Raw genomic sequence first — 16110 nt, 5'->3', positions numbered from 1 at the left:
TAATTAATTCCTAATTGAGTTTAAATTAAATATTATCATGTTTTTAGGGCATGAATCTGAATTGAACAACCTGATAATGCTCACTCTGGTTATTGTTTCCGTTTTTAAAAGCGCTATATGTTGAGCCACCTCATCTTGATTTGCCATGTGACATTTTTAGCAGCAATCATTGGTCGATTTTCTAACGTTGTCATTCGGGGAGTTGTAATGAGGCTTTTTTTTGGTGCCGTGTGAGAGAAATATATATAGAGATTTTTGCTTGCATCTCATTGTGCATAAAGCCGATCATTAAGCTCTAAATCATTTAAAAGATATCTTTAATTGTAATTTATAGCAGTATATTAAAGTTATTTGCACAAAAATAATAATTGTGAAACTGTTACGAAGATTTAATCACATTTCTAAATAACTTTTTCTTGAAATTTAGAGTAGAATTACATTATAATAATAATAGTAAAAAAACACAATTCTCTTAGCTTTAAGCTCTTAATTAAAAGTGTAATAATAGCAGTACAGGAAAATAACTTTAAACTAGCGATACGAAAATATCTATCTATATTATATAAAACGCTAATACGTACGTATGAATGTATCAATAAAACCGATGATATTTCTTTTCTCGCGCTGGCAACAGTTTTCATATTTAATTGATTGGATTCGGCGCGCAAGAGCACGTAGTGAGCATTATATGGCTAATCCATGTTATATAAAACGCTAATACGTTTTAATTGATAGGCTTCGGCGTGCAAGAGCACGTAGTGAGCATCATATGTCTATCTATCTCCGATTGTCACCGAGAAAAAAACGGTTGGTTGGTTAGGAGTACTGAAATAGTTCCTTTTCATTGGCAGAAATGAGAAGTGTTATGCTATTGCTATTTTATTTTGAATTGAGCGCTTTACTATTCCGCGTTTTGTTATATTATCTTTACATCCGGTGTTCAGTGGCAGACTACTATTTCATATTGTTTTACAACACATGGCTTTAGCCCTTTTGTGGGGAAGACTTTAAAACAAAACTTACAACAGTTACTTTTCTCAACAACTGAAATTTAGAATAGTGTGATTAAGAAAAATATGTGAACTGTTTGCAATTTCAAATTAATATTGAAATGTACAGGTTTAGAATTTTCTACAGTGAAAAGTTTTCGGAACTTCAGTGTTCAAAAAAGTATACAAAAGCTAGACGTTAAGAACGTATCAAATGAGCGAGTAAAGCGAGCATCGGATTGCAAAGCAATCCGAAATGAACTGCGAAAGCAGTACCGGGGGTTGGCGAGCACCAGCGAGCAGGGGGCGAAGCCTCCTAGTTTATAGAAAAACGATACTTTTATAATTTTTATTAATTTTATGCTGATGGCAACTGAAACAATATGGAAATGAATGGGGAAAAACTGGATGCTACCATGTGATTTTCCGGAAGAAAAAAAATACATGAACAACAATGGAAAACTGCGACAACATCAATAGATTCTTATATATAGTTAGATTTCGTAAATAATTTCTGTACATGCTTTTCAAACCATTACAACTGAACAAAATATGAGAAAATATTGCTCCTGTTTCTGTCAATTTAATACTTTTCTATTTCTACAAATTTAACTTACCTAAGATAGTAAGTCTTGCGAACTCTGGCAGCTTATCGCTTCGTAAAGGTAAGCATATCGGCGTAACGTAAGAATTCAATTGAAACGGCCTTATCGTCTTCAATAATGCTATGTCATTGTCCACGGTATTCTGATCATATTTAGGATGCTTCCAAAATTCGGACACAGACCATTCTTGTTCGGTCTTTTCATAGTGAGAGAGGTCATATTCACCGGCTCGAACATACAGGCGCTTTCGAATACAGTGAGCTGCTGTCAGCACCCACTTATCGGAGAGCAGAATTCCACCACAGAATGGCTCACGATCAGAATTCAGAATGAGAGTCTGAAAATAAATATGAATAAAATATATATATATGAAAAATATATATATATATATAAATTATTTTTTTTTAATCTTATAAGAAATGAAGCCGTAAATGCATGCATATTAGGTATCGTCAATTAGTATTCAAACAAGGAAGAAAGAAAAATGCAATTGGAATCTAATGAATCAATATCAGGAAAGACGGAATTAGAAACTGTTTGATTGCTGAAGGGAAATTGCTGTTGTGGTGATCGCCTTTCCTCTCTATTTTTTCGAGTAATCAAATAGCTTCGATACTTTTAATACCGACGTCCTGTATAGAGATTCTTGAAACTTCGATATCATTATACTCTTTTTTTAAGCTTGAATAGTTAGCCTTAATTTGATTATTTTGTAAACCTTTTTAAAATAAAGTTTTTGAAAAAAATATTAAAAAAAAGGGTTTATCTTACAGAACGGCTAGTATAGAGATTAAAAATTATTGCGAAACTAAAAATATGGGTTAAAAAAAACATAATTCTGATTAGTAAATCAAAATAGATGATATTTAAGTAACCCATTCGGGTATTTTTCTGTTTATTTGGTAACAATTAATCAAAATTATGGTTGGTTTTCAAAATTATAGTTCTTATTACCACACATTTAGTAAAAAATACAAAACTGAAAAGTTAATTTTACAAAATAAGTGATTTTATGTCATGCTCAGAGGTATCATCATGAATTTAGAAAATTTTTCCACATTTACCAAATTTTATTATAGAACTTACTGCTAGCTTTGCTAAAATCATTACCAAAACGCTTTGGTAAAAATTACCAAGCTTTTTGGTGTATCCATAGAACCAGAAACACGTAAAATTGTACCATATCATGGTAGCTTTGACTATAATTTTCTTAGTGAAGAAAGATTAAAAAATAAAAATATAAAAAAAACCCAGATATAATAAAGTATGTGGGATGTGGTGCAAGAAAATTACCTGCCATGGCCATGCCCCTTTCACGGATGGCCTTCCACCGGTTATCCTTCTGAATTCCGGTGGTACAGATGGTACTGAGACATTTGGAATTCCGCATTCAATATTATCCAAAGGATTATCTTTTAAACCTACAGAATTTTCCAATGATTTAACTACTAATGACTTTAAACAATATCAAGTAAATTAAATCTATATTTTAAGTAGTAAATCCTGTTATTATTAATACTAACCGGTCAATACTAATAATAACCGCTTCTTTTGGTCTAAGTGAGAAATGAAAAGGGGAGATTTCCGTATCGTGATCTGTGGCAGAATAATCGCCCAGTCATGGCAACTTCCGGGCTGAAGCCCACGAGAAACTTTTTAAAAAAATATCACAGAAGAGGACCAACTAGAAGGATAAAACTCGTAACATCCTCCGGGCAAACATCTGCATTTTTTTAAAAATTTTCCTGTTTAAAATCAATTTGGTGCCTTGGCGATTGTAGTTGGCGTGACAGATCACAATTCGGAAATATTCCCAATAAAAACGCGAAAGAATGACCGGCTTATTTGATCATAATTAATATTGACCGGTTAGTATTAATAATAAATGACTATTCACATTGACAGTAACATATATATTCACTACTGGTTTAAAATTGATAAATTATTGTTACAAATATTACAGTTATTGTTACATTTATTACAATTATAGTTCAACTGCTAGTATTATTACAATTATGGTCATAATAGATACAATTCTATCAATTATTACTGTATGTATTATAAAAACAGTTACAATTAGTGGGATAAGCTGGGATAATTATTCTTAATTAGCTGGGATAATTATTCAAATTAATGTTCATATTTAAGTTATAATTGTTACAAGCATTACAGTTCATTGTTATAATTATTACATAGCTAATCTTAAAAAATTGGTAATGTGCTTACATGGCTAAAAAAATCTTCTTGATTCGAGCAAAATATATTTTAAACGTTTCTCTTTCTAATTCTTAAACCCTTCTTCGCAAATAGAAAGAATTACTTGTTTTTTATATATATATCTATAAAAATTGTTTTGCGAACGTATTTTTATGAACTATTTTATTTGTAAACTGTAAAGTTATTTTCACGAATAAAAATATAATTAAAAGACTCAGAAGTACAATCATTTTAATTTTTTTATTTCGATGAAGATTTCTACATAGTCATTAGCTTTAAAAGCTTCGTTGTTGGAGATTTATTTATTTATTTATTTATTTTTTTTGAAAAGTAATTCGATAAAAGAATTTTATCTATGGAGGGGTACCTTTTCATAGATGAAGGTGGACATTGTCGATTATTCCTCGCCCCACATTGGTGACCATCGGACGTGAGGTGAACACGCCTACCTTGGCAGTAACGCCCACTTCGACCTGAACACGCCTACTTGGATGGATGGTCCACATTGAACAGTTGACTTGCTACTTGTGACTGCGACATTATCCTCCACCTCCTCGCGCTGTTGCTACTCAGTCTCGACCTCATACAACGTTGGACTGCATACACTCGACTGCTAATGGCAACACAGGAGCAAACACGACCGTGAACTTAATACAGCTCTCACGATCAGCAAAAGCACGGTGATCTTAATACAGCTCTCCCGGCTTTGCACAAAACAGCAATTCATTCATCGAATTCTATCACAGATATAATTCTGGTGGGGGAGTACTGTAGCGTATCTACCACTACAAAAATACAACTACAATTCACTAGTATATAAGACATGTTAACTCGATTCTATGGAGAGGTTCCTTTTCATAGATGAAGGTTGACATTGTTGAATACTCCTCGCCCCACAGTATTAATCCCTGTACGGGAAAATTTGGAAACGGTTTATTCATACCAAATTGCCATAGATTTTGTCATAGGACGATTTTGTCTTGCTCACGCTATTTATTCATTTTTGATTTTTGTTTGATAAGGATTTGATTGTCCCGTCATGGTTCTAGTGTAGAAAATCACTCATTTAAATAAATGCAATTTAAAACAGTGTGACGGATTTAATTAAAAAGGAAAAACGTGAGAAGTTTTATCTCAGAAAATTTGTGAAAATATCAAAAAACATTTATATTCCATTTATATTCTCCTGGAACGTCTGCTCCTTCAGTCTGCTTGGAAAATTTTTGCATTTTACTTTATTGAAAAAGTATTCTTAGAGCGATTAATAAGGAAAATAGTTTAAAATTATAAATTTAAACTTAATTTCTTTTTAAGAAAACCCATCTAGAAATTTTATTTCCTTTGATTTATATTTTTTTAATTAAATCGTCTAATTTATTCTAATTTTTGGGATGAAAAATACTGTCAAGAAAGAATTTCTTGATCAGTATCAAGGAAATAAAATTTTCAACTAACTTTCAGTCGATTCATCGATATTTTTAGGATACTCAAATAATCGTTGTTGCTGCTCAAAAAATAGCTTTTCACAATCATCTCCATCTCTGTAGCATTGCTTATAATCTTCTCTCAAAGAACTATTATCGCAAAGGCCAGGAAATCTGCACTTTCTGAGAAATAAACCAAATAATTATTAATTTCTGTTTTCGTTATGTGAAAGGAATATATATTTGACAATTATAGTGTGTTTTCTAATGCCCACCTTTAACCCTTTCACGCAAAGGGGACACAGGCTTTTATATCTATATATTTTTTCTGGCGCTCTAATTACAGGCATATTTTGATTTTTTTTAAATTAAAGAAACAGTCCAATAGTTACTAAAATCTGTTAGATTATCAGAATTATATTTGCACTAAAATATAAAATCCAAATAGCGTAGTTTGACATTTTTTTTTATTCATATTCAAAAATGCATCAATAATTAATTTTTATAAATGAAACAAATTTAAATCATGAATAAATGTTCTTCTTAAATCAAAATAGCTGCAAATAAGGGCAAATTTTGAAAAATTATTGATTGTTTCATGTTGTATTTCATAGCCATGAATTATTAAAATGCTAAAATGTTTTTAACTTATTGTAGCCTAAATTAATAAAAAATAATGAAAAATGCATGAAAAATATGTCTAATAAAATTTCTGCATCAAAAAGTTAATACCCTTTTCACAGTTTAAAAAAATATATCAAATGTGGTGCTTACGCAATAGAATTTTCATTTCATTTCATTTTATCATTTGTGTATGAATTGAATTTTAAAAAAAATATTAAAAGAATATTAATTACTTATAAGTGAAAATATCTTTAGGTGAGCGAACTATTTTTTTTTGAGCGAGTTTTAGTGTCGAGTATTTATGCATATGGAGAAAAACGACAAAAATATACGAGCCAAATTTTGCAGATAACGGTTGTATTTTGAGAGTAAAAAGTACAAATACTTTGAGAAAGAAAAATCCAAATAAGTTCGGGAAAATTATGTGTGCGTTTTTTCCCCCTTAGAAATATTTTTCGGGCTCAGAAAACTAAAAAAGTAAAACAAAGCATTTAAATAAATGAAGTGCAGCAGTGGTAATTACTTTGGTGGGATGTGGGACAATAAAGTGACGTCTCGAATTGAAATTAAGAATTAAAATATTGAGCTATGTATTTCATGTTCAAATATTAGATTAGGAATTTAAATTATAGGATAGGGATAAAAAATATTGGCCAGAGCAACTATAAACAAAAAAAATCTATGCTATGATAATTGTCCACGAAAATTACCAATTCCAATAATTCGTTTCCAAGGCAACTGACTATTAAATAGATTTGGTGTTCGGTATCTGGCTCTAAACAAAACGTATCGCTTTTAATAATACATGCAACCATTTCATTTGCTTTATTGACTGAAAATGACCAATTAACTAAAAAAATATGGCTTACCTTGTCCTTTTTGTATAGCATGATGAGGAACATGGTGACCAGTCTGACCACTCCGTGAAGAAGTAGGGAGTTAATTTTCTTATGATTCTCACTTTTTTTGGCCTCTTTTTAGGATCTCCTCGATTTGCCATCATAATCAATATTTTTTGCTTACAGTTTGATGATGAATGGCAGGGCCTGCAATAACATTATTGTTAAATGAAAATGTTAATCTAAACAGAAAGTCACATAAAATAGCATCTATTATGTTAGAGTTAGGTTAACCTTTTACTTACGGCAGGTACAACATATGAACCACATGTGATGGTACTATACGATACATCGTGAGGTTACGGCTGGTACAACATATGGATCACATGTGATAGTACTATATGATACACCGTAAGCAAAGGGTTAAGAGTTATAATGAGGTTGGAATGTCTGTGACATTTCATTGAAGGAGTTTAAATTTTTAAAAATATTCATTCCGCCGTAGTGTACAATAATTTAGTCCGCCGTAGTGTACATATTCTTTCTTACCTGTACATCTTTTGAATCTTATCCTCACACTCTTCTATGTTAATGCAGTGGCGATTCCTAAATTGTCGGCAGTTTTTGCATCTTGACCATTCTTCCCATTCAGAAAAAGAGGTGGCATTAGGTTCATTACCAGATCCTTCACTTAAACCAACCTTTAAGTAAAATAATAATAATAATTAATAATAACAATCAGTGATAATAATCAATATAACATAGAATAAAACTAAGCTCATGGGTTTAAGAAAGAAGGAGGATATATTTAGTAAAATATACAAAACTAAAAAGTAAATGTAACCCGAAAAACGGTTTTTATCCCATGCCTTAAGGCATCTAGTTAAAATTACTAAATTTTATCACAGATTATAAAAATGTATTTGCTAATTTTTACAAAATCGTTACCGAAGTATTTCGATGAAAATTACCGCGCTTTTTTATGTTCCCATAGAGCTAGAAACACGGTAAATTTTACTATACTCTCGCAGTTTCGACTGTACCTTTTTTCTCAGTGTATATCACTTTTGAAAAAAAAAATAGACGCTTATTGTATCGCTATTAATTTTAGTATTTTTTTCTTTAACATATTGTATAACAATGGAACATTATTATTTTAAAACCATGAGAAATTCGTCATATAGTTTTCTCGCATGTATTACTTTAATTTTGTAATTTGTATTTTACAGCTTTTACGAAAATTTAGGACTACTAAAATTTAGAACTATTCAACTACCCAGGTAGCAGAAAACCATCAAATTTACTTCAGAAATTTGCATATTTCATCTTTAAATTTTAGTAAGCATTCGTAAAATTTTGGTGAAGCTAGAAGGTCGAATTATAACAAAAAATGGTTATCAAAAAAACGAAAATTTACATAACATTTAACATAAATAGCGAACTTATTTACTTAAATTTTACATAAATGACGAATTTATTTAACGAATTTAATAACGAATTTATTTAGGCAATTAACGAATTTATATAACGAATTTATTAAAAGTAATAGTGGTTGGTAAAAAAATATTTGTGAAGGAAATGAAGTTATTTACTTAAAATTTTTCATAAATAACAAATTTATTTACGTAATTAACGAATTTATATAACGAATTTATTTACGTAAAATTTTAAGTAAATAAATTCGTTTCGTTCACAAATATTTTTTTACCAACCACTATTACTTTTACAAACAATTTTTTACCTGCCACTATTATTATTTACCACAATTGTAACAACCAGTTTTTTCTAGTTAAGAATGAGTACGTAATTTTTACATATTGTTTACGCCAAAATTTAAGCGAATTTTATTGCGAATTTTATGGCAAAATTTTATAGCGAAAAAAAATAATCCAAAAACGGAAAATTTGCGCATAAGTTTACGTAAACAAATTCATTTATTTTAGGAATATTTTACCAACTACTTTTTACTAGGTAAGAATGAGTATGTTATTTTTACGTATTATTTACGTCAACAGTACTTAAAAATGTACTTAGTCGAAAAACGTCAAATTATAGAAAAAAGTGGTAACCCAAAAAACAGAAAATTTGCCAGAACAGAACAGAAATCGAAATTTAAATGGTAAATTTGCTTTTGTCACTAATACATAAAATACACAGAATCATGTTTACTAAATCTAAATAGTAAACATTTCTTCGTCAATCTTTCGTAAAATCTACGAAAGTAATCTTACAGAAGGGTCTTTGGTAAAATCCATTAAGTCAATATTATGTAAAATATGCCAAAGCTTTTTTAACAATGGTAATATCATTCCGTCAATATTACACAAAATTAAAGCGTAAAGCGTATTGACTTTATCAATTTCACAAAAATTTACACTGAATTTATGTATCATGCTGCATGGGTAAGTGCATGTAAAGCAGCTTTAAGAAATTTCAGGAAATTTTAATTTAGAAAATGATATCATACAGTCCGTAATATAAATTGAAATATTACAAGTAAAATGATAAACATATGACAACCGTTCAATATAAGCTCTAAAACTTATTTATTTTAAATTTAAATTCTTCAAATAAATCCGAATAAAATACTTTATCATCGTAGTCTAAGTTTATTAATTAGATATGCACAATGCGCAAAAAAAAGATAAATAACGGACCACCCTAAATAACTTTTGATTTAAGGATCAGATCTTCACGCTATAGGACTCAATCTGAATGGTTCAAGGGGGTGACCTCAAATATGCTAATTAATAAGTGCAGACGATATTTTAAGGTACGAAATAAGACAAAAAATGTACTTTCTCTGAATACACATGCCTTTTTTTCGACGGATTTGGATTTCTGACCTCCAGAACCTAAGGGGTAACCGCAATGTGGGAAATATGGTCTCCATAGTTTGGTCAGGAGAGCGATACAAAGTTTGAACCCCTTAATGTTAATTTTACTTTCTGCTTATATTGCCATATCTAGAGCACTTTTTAAATGGAATAGAAAAAAATTTTGCACACAATTATAAATTCCATTTGCCCAAAGATAATTCCATGCAAAAAATAACTTTAATTATTTTTTATTATTTAATTTAATATTAGTCGAATGAAATTTAAATAGTAAGGTACAAACTTTTTACATCATTTCAAATTATGCAATTTTACATGGCTAAATACAAAACTCAAGCAAAATCGATTGAATAGTTCCTGAGAAATAAAATTTTAAAAATACGGCTTTTCTAAAATATGATTTCTCTTCACTCAAATTTTGTATTTTGCAATGTAAAATTAGAAACTTGAAAATGATGTGAAAAATTGTATACCTATTCAAAATCTTTTCGATTATTATTAAATAAAATAGTAAAAAAAGGTCATTATTATTTGCAAAAAAATATTTTTTTGCGTGAAAGTAATTTGGACAAACGAATTTTATAATTCTGTGAGAAAATTTGCTTTACAAGGAGATATGGCAAAAATCGCAAAAAGTCAAATTAACATTAAGGGGTCTAAACTTAGGGATGCTCCAAATATCGTCTGCACAACTTAATTAGCATATATGAGGTCACCTCCTCAAACCATCAAGATTGAGTCCTAAAACATGAAGATCCGATCATTAGATCAAGAGTTTTACGGGGTGTTCCTTTTTCTTTAAGGCGCTCTGTACAAGCGATTATTATAATTTTTTAAGAATATTTATGTTTACTGCGTAATTTTTGAAAGAAAGGTAAGATAAATTTGTATTACTAACAAAATTATTAAATAGAAATTTCTCTTTTATTACTTTCATATTCTACACATTAGTTGCAAAAGTGTGGCAAGGAAGAAAAATAAAACTTCTATTAGAGAAAATGAACTTTTAAACTCTCTACTAAAACGTACTAAATTTTCTTTTCAACTTTCAAATAACCTAAACTAAGAAAAATAAATAAATAAATAAAGGTAGTGTCATGTAACGTGTTTCAATAAAAGAAATAAAGTAGAAATAAGGAAGAGATGACGATGTTTATAGCCCCACCTCACGGTAAAACTATACAAATTGTACTTTCTACCTCCTGAACTATATACCAACATTAAACTCTACTTTAAACCCCCTTCCAAAAATTCTAAATATTCGAAATGCTAAATAACATAAAACTAAGAAGAAAAAAAAAACTAACGAAAATTTTCTGTAACGTGTTTCAATTAAAAAAATGAAAATAAATATAAATAATTAAAGTATATAATAAATAAACAGAAGTAAATAAATAGAAATAAAAAAGAAAATAAATATAATATTTATTAAGACAATATGTTTTTTCTCTCGATGTTTTAAACAAAACTTATACAGTTTTTTGCTTCAAAAACGAACATTGTTTTCGAAATATTTATGAAAAATGCATATCTGAAGTACGTTAAATATATTGACATAATTTTTTTTTAGTTGCAGTTAACATAACTTTATACTAAAATTGATATATTAATAATTAAGTTAATGTTTTAGATATCGATGTAAAACTCCGTAAAATACTCAAATATTTTTGTGAAGATTTCTGTTATCTTCAATGAACAGAAATTAAATACGGGCAAAATTATTACTTACATAACAACCATATAACTTAAAAAACCGTGTTTCAATTTGTTTATTATACTATGTGTCTATAAGATAAAAGAAACATCCCTTGTAACAGAGAACCATCAATTTTACGTCAAAAATACAGATATTTCACTTTTATAGTTTACTAAGGCATCAGTAAAATTTACGTAAAACTGTAACTTCATATTATAGCAAAAAATAGATATCCAAAAAATATAAAATTCACGTAAAATTATGCGTAAACAAATTCGTTTATTTTGTAAATACTTTACCAACTCCTTCATACGAGGTAATAATGCACACGTTATAATCGTAATGATAAATTTGCTTCGTCAATAATACTTAAAATACACAGAAGCATATTTTTAATGAACTAAATAGTAAATTAACTTCGCCAATATTACGTAAAACATACAAAAACATTCATACCGAAATAAAATGGCAAATTTATTTTGTCATTATTGCGTACAATATTCGGAAGCTGTTTACCAAAATCTAAATCGTGAAATAGACGTCAATATTTATACGTAAAATGTACAAAACTTTCCTACCGAAATTTAAATGGTAAATTTACTTCGTCAATAATACATTAAATATAGGAAGGCAATCTTACGGTAGGGTAGTCAATAAAATTCGTTCTGTTAATATTACGTGAAACATATGGAAGCTTTTTTTTTTATCAAATATCCTAATCGAAATATTAATCCGTTAATATATAATAAAATTTATGTATAAAGCGTACTGATTTTACCGATTTCCCGAAAGTCTGCGTTTAATTTACGTATTATGCTACATGGGATAGGGTGAATTATTTTTTATTTTTTTTAACAATAGTAAAAACCTTAGTGCTGTAATTTGTATGAACAAATAAAAATTACATATTAACATTAATATAATAGCCCTATTTCTTCTTTATTTCCTCCTATACGTATGGAATATGGTACAATAAGTCTTTTAGTAAAAATTTTAAAACAATTAAAACCATATCAGTCTAATTTTAAATTTTCTTAAAATAAGAAAGAGATAACAATAAAGTTTTCTAAATATCGTTCTAAATTTAATTAAAACTTATAATTTACCTCTATTTTTCCGGATTTTCTTCTAGGTATCCTTCTTTTTGGGTTTCTTTGCGGTAAAAGTCGAAATTGCGTCTCTGTGTCTTCGTATCTTCTTTTATCTGTTTCATTTCTACTTGCTTCACTTTGCGGCAAAAATATTCCAAACAAAACAAATGTCAAAATAATTTGATACAAATAAACTTCCATCAGAAATCAGTGGACATACAGTATCGAGTAACGTAGTTATTTTAGCACCAAGTACAAGCACAGATCGCGAGTCATTCACAGCCCTCCATAAGCACCCTCCGTTTATACCCCTGTTTAAAATCTTTCTAACCCTACCCCCAACCAATCACAAGTTACCTGAGGACGGTGCGATAAGGAGCAGTCAAAGAATTTTCCTTTACTGTTCTTTACAGGGCACTCGGAGTTTTTTCGTAAGAAAAATAAGGTTTTTTTTTATTCTTCTTAAAAACCGAAAAAGCATGAAAAAAGTAGATTTCTTTTTATAATTAAAATTTTTATATTTTTCGAAATGTTATAGTTATCCATACTTAGGTAGTTACATTTCTGTTTTATTTATCTATTCAGAATAGAAAAAAAGCCGATCAAAATTAGACAAAAAGATATAGACGCATAGCATTTTTTAGCTTTTAAAAGATAGGACAAGAAAAGATTTTATTTTTTCGTTAATTAGTTCAAGAATAATGCATTTGTTTTTTTATTTTCTGGTAAATTAGAATTTAAAAAACAACATCAACAATAAATTTCTTTATTTTTATTCATATCTGTATAAAATTTTACATAACATAAAATTATTTTGAAAATGCTCAGCTTGTCAAACTTTTTATTTATTTATTTTTAATAAAAAAGAAAACAAAATCTTAAATGTTAGACATGGGAATACGAAATTTACCATTCCTTTTTTAATGAAAAGTGAATTTATTTTTCTTTCTAACTTATGATAAACTTATTTATTAAAATGAGAGTCATCATAGCTTTTTTCTGTTTTATTGCAAGCGTTTCAAAAATTAATAACTTTTTTTTTTCTCTTGACGCAAAATGAGATAAAAATGAACATGCGTGGAATAATTTTATATTTAAAAAAAAGAGAAAAAGAAATTGATTATCGAATATTTTAAGGCAATGTTTGTTTTAACTCTGATAGATTTCATGAAATTGTTTACACTCTGCGCGTATAAACAAAAAAAGTGTTTGCACTATGATGTATACTTTTTGATCTGAAATAAAAGCACTTAAAGAAACTATTTTAAACCGAATTATAGTTTATCAATACAAAAATAATTTAAGATAAAAACAAAAAACTCATTAACAGGAGAAATGGGTGAAACAGCGCTAAAGTTGCAGTTTAGAATACAATGGATCAATTTAAAATATTTACAACTGGAATTTCATTATCATCGTTATATTATTCTAAATATCAAGGTATCCAAAATGATTTCATATTAGAAGAAATTTTTAATCATTTTGTGTGAGCTTTCTACATCTTTTAACCCTTTCAAGCACACACGGAGAAAAAATGTATCGCCAAAACTACCAAGATATGGTAAAAGGTACCACATTTCTAACACTATGGGAACATCAAAAAGCAATTTTTACAGAAGTGCTTTGGTAATAATTTGGATACAATTAATTAGAAAATATGGTTTCATAATATTTGATAAAATTTGTTAAATGTGATTATATTAGGTAATTTAATCATGAAACCTAAGAGCTTGACACAAAACCATTCCTTCGGTTAAATTTATTTTTCAGTTTTGCATTTTTTTCAATAAATGTGTGATAATAAGAACTAAGATTTTGGAAACCAGATTTTCCGGTAAACCATTATCATATGGATGATAAAGAAATTTTAAAAAAACCAAAATAAATGGTTGAAATATCCTATACTTCGGTTTTATTAAACAAAATCATGTTTTTTTTTTCTTTTTTTACTAGGAATGGCATCCCTATACAGTATGATAATTTTACCAGAATTTTTTCCCGTGAAATAATTTTAAATTTTTATTCTTTGAATTAATCATTTTTTCAATAAAAATTTTGAATGAGTTAAAAAGGCCAGGATAGCCTGGTTGACAGGGCGCTGGACTCTCGTTTGTGAGAACTGGAGCTCGAACCCAGCCAGCAAAAGACTTCCCGTGTAGTAAATGATGGCTGGTGCACGTTAAATCTGTCAGATCACAAAGTCCTCTATGTTTCCATAACAAATTCTACCTCTGGGGTTACTGATTTAGAAATTGATTGTTTTTTGCCTCAAGTCAAAATTATGATCCGAGAATGAAAGAATGGGTCCATCCTATAAACGGGTGTGATGTATGGGTGTGGCAGAAATCGAATTCTAGGCCATCTGAGTTTTAAAAAAAAGTACAACTTTTTTTCTTTTTCTTAACGAAACATTAAGCTCAAATAACTAACTTTTTTTCAATAACTGGATAATTGGCAAAACGAAGATTACTACCAAAACAAATAATTTTAACAGCTCCCCTTTTTTGTCAGATTTATAATTACTTTAAATGTCTGCAAAATAACATAAATAATTTTTATATTTCATCCTTTTTTACCCATTTTATTGGGTTAGTATTTTAGAAATTAAATTTTTCCTGCCTTTTTATTACTATTGTTTACAGTAAAACAAGTGCAGAGTCTTGCTGGTTTCTCAAAATTATGTAAGGGATAAAACTAGCCCAATTTAGCAGATTGCTTTAAGTAAAATTAAAAACCAAAAAGCACATTAATAAACAAAAATAATAAAATTAAAAATCTAAACAACAAAAGTTATAATTTTAAATAATTTAACACTTTATGTCAATTTTTTTATTTTTTAAGTCCTTAAATATATTTAATTTAATTTTAAAAGATTTAAGTAATTTTTTTAATTGATTAAAATAATTTTGAAATAATATAAATAATATTGAAGTAAAAATCTGCCTTAAAAAATTAAATTTAATTTTCTGAAAATGATAATTACATAATTGCATTATTTTTAACATATTACTTTTTGAATGGATAATTTAATATTTAAAAACAGTTTATTAATGTTTCTGTGTATTTTAATTTAGTTAAAAATAATCTTAATTAATTTATAATATAAAAAATAGGTAAACAAAAATCTACCTATCATCCAATCATCTAATTTACCTAGCTTAAAACAAATCTAATTACCCCAAAAAATTAATTGCATAATTATATTATTTTAGCAGGTTATGTTTTAATAGATAATTGCCATTTTAATAATATTTTATGTTTTTAATATAGTTGTTTATTTAATCAGTAGATTTAAATAACTTCATTGCTGAAAACGAATTTAATTACGCCAAAATATTCTATAATTAGGTATTTGAAAATACCGCGGCATGCAAAAAAAAGAATGTAAGAAAAAAAATTATTCAACATTTAATTCAAGATAAAGCGGTCAACATTTCGAAACACATTTTCCGGATTAAAAATTGGATTTAAGGGTAAATATTAATTAACTTTTTGACAGAGAATTTTTAAACATATTTTTCATACTTTCTTCATTATTTTGTATTAATTTATGTTAAAATAAGTGGAAAATATCATATTTTGCGTTTAAATAATTTATGGTTAGGACATATAGCATGCTGATGTCCTAAGCATAACCTGTGGTTTGTTTCCGCGTTAAAGGTAGAATCTTTCAAGCGCGGCACACTTCCAAAGAATAATTTTTCAAATTTTCTCTTATTGGCAGTTATTTATATCTAAGAGAAACAGTTATTCATCATTGAAATTTCTCTAATTTATAAAATCAATCA

General features: G+C 28.3%; 1 protein-coding gene across 2 annotated transcripts in view; it reads right to left on the bottom strand.

Annotated features, from left to right (window-relative positions):
• The window catches only part of LOC107451660 (vitamin K-dependent protein C), a 17636-nt gene extending 4967 nt beyond the window's left edge, over window positions 1-12669 (bottom strand). The window contains exons 1-6 of one of the 2 annotated variants that reach the window (XM_016067824.2): window positions 12338-12669; window positions 7248-7399; window positions 6729-6905; window positions 5267-5418; window positions 2888-3015; window positions 1607-1931 (exon numbers count right to left, since the gene is read on the bottom strand). In XM_016067824.2, coding sequence (XP_015923310.1) covers window positions 1607-1931; window positions 2888-3015; window positions 5267-5418; window positions 6729-6905; window positions 7248-7399; window positions 12338-12523 — 1120 coding nt within the window. In that variant the 5' untranslated portion in view covers window positions 12524-12669. The remainder of the gene's footprint in view (window positions 1-1606; window positions 1932-2887; window positions 3016-5266; window positions 5419-6728; window positions 6906-7247; window positions 7400-12337) is intronic. The other variant, XM_043052846.2, reaches the window with a different exon arrangement.
• Between the last annotated feature and the right edge of the window lie 3441 nt (window positions 12670-16110).

This window comes from Parasteatoda tepidariorum, chromosome 10 (genome assembly GCF_043381705.1).
Source record: "Parasteatoda tepidariorum isolate YZ-2023 chromosome 10, CAS_Ptep_4.0, whole genome shotgun sequence".
Lineage (NCBI taxonomy): Eukaryota > Metazoa > Arthropoda > Arachnida > Araneae > Theridiidae > Parasteatoda > Parasteatoda tepidariorum.
Note: the sequence above shows the minus strand (reverse complement) of the source record. Positions and strands in the feature narration are given on the sequence as shown.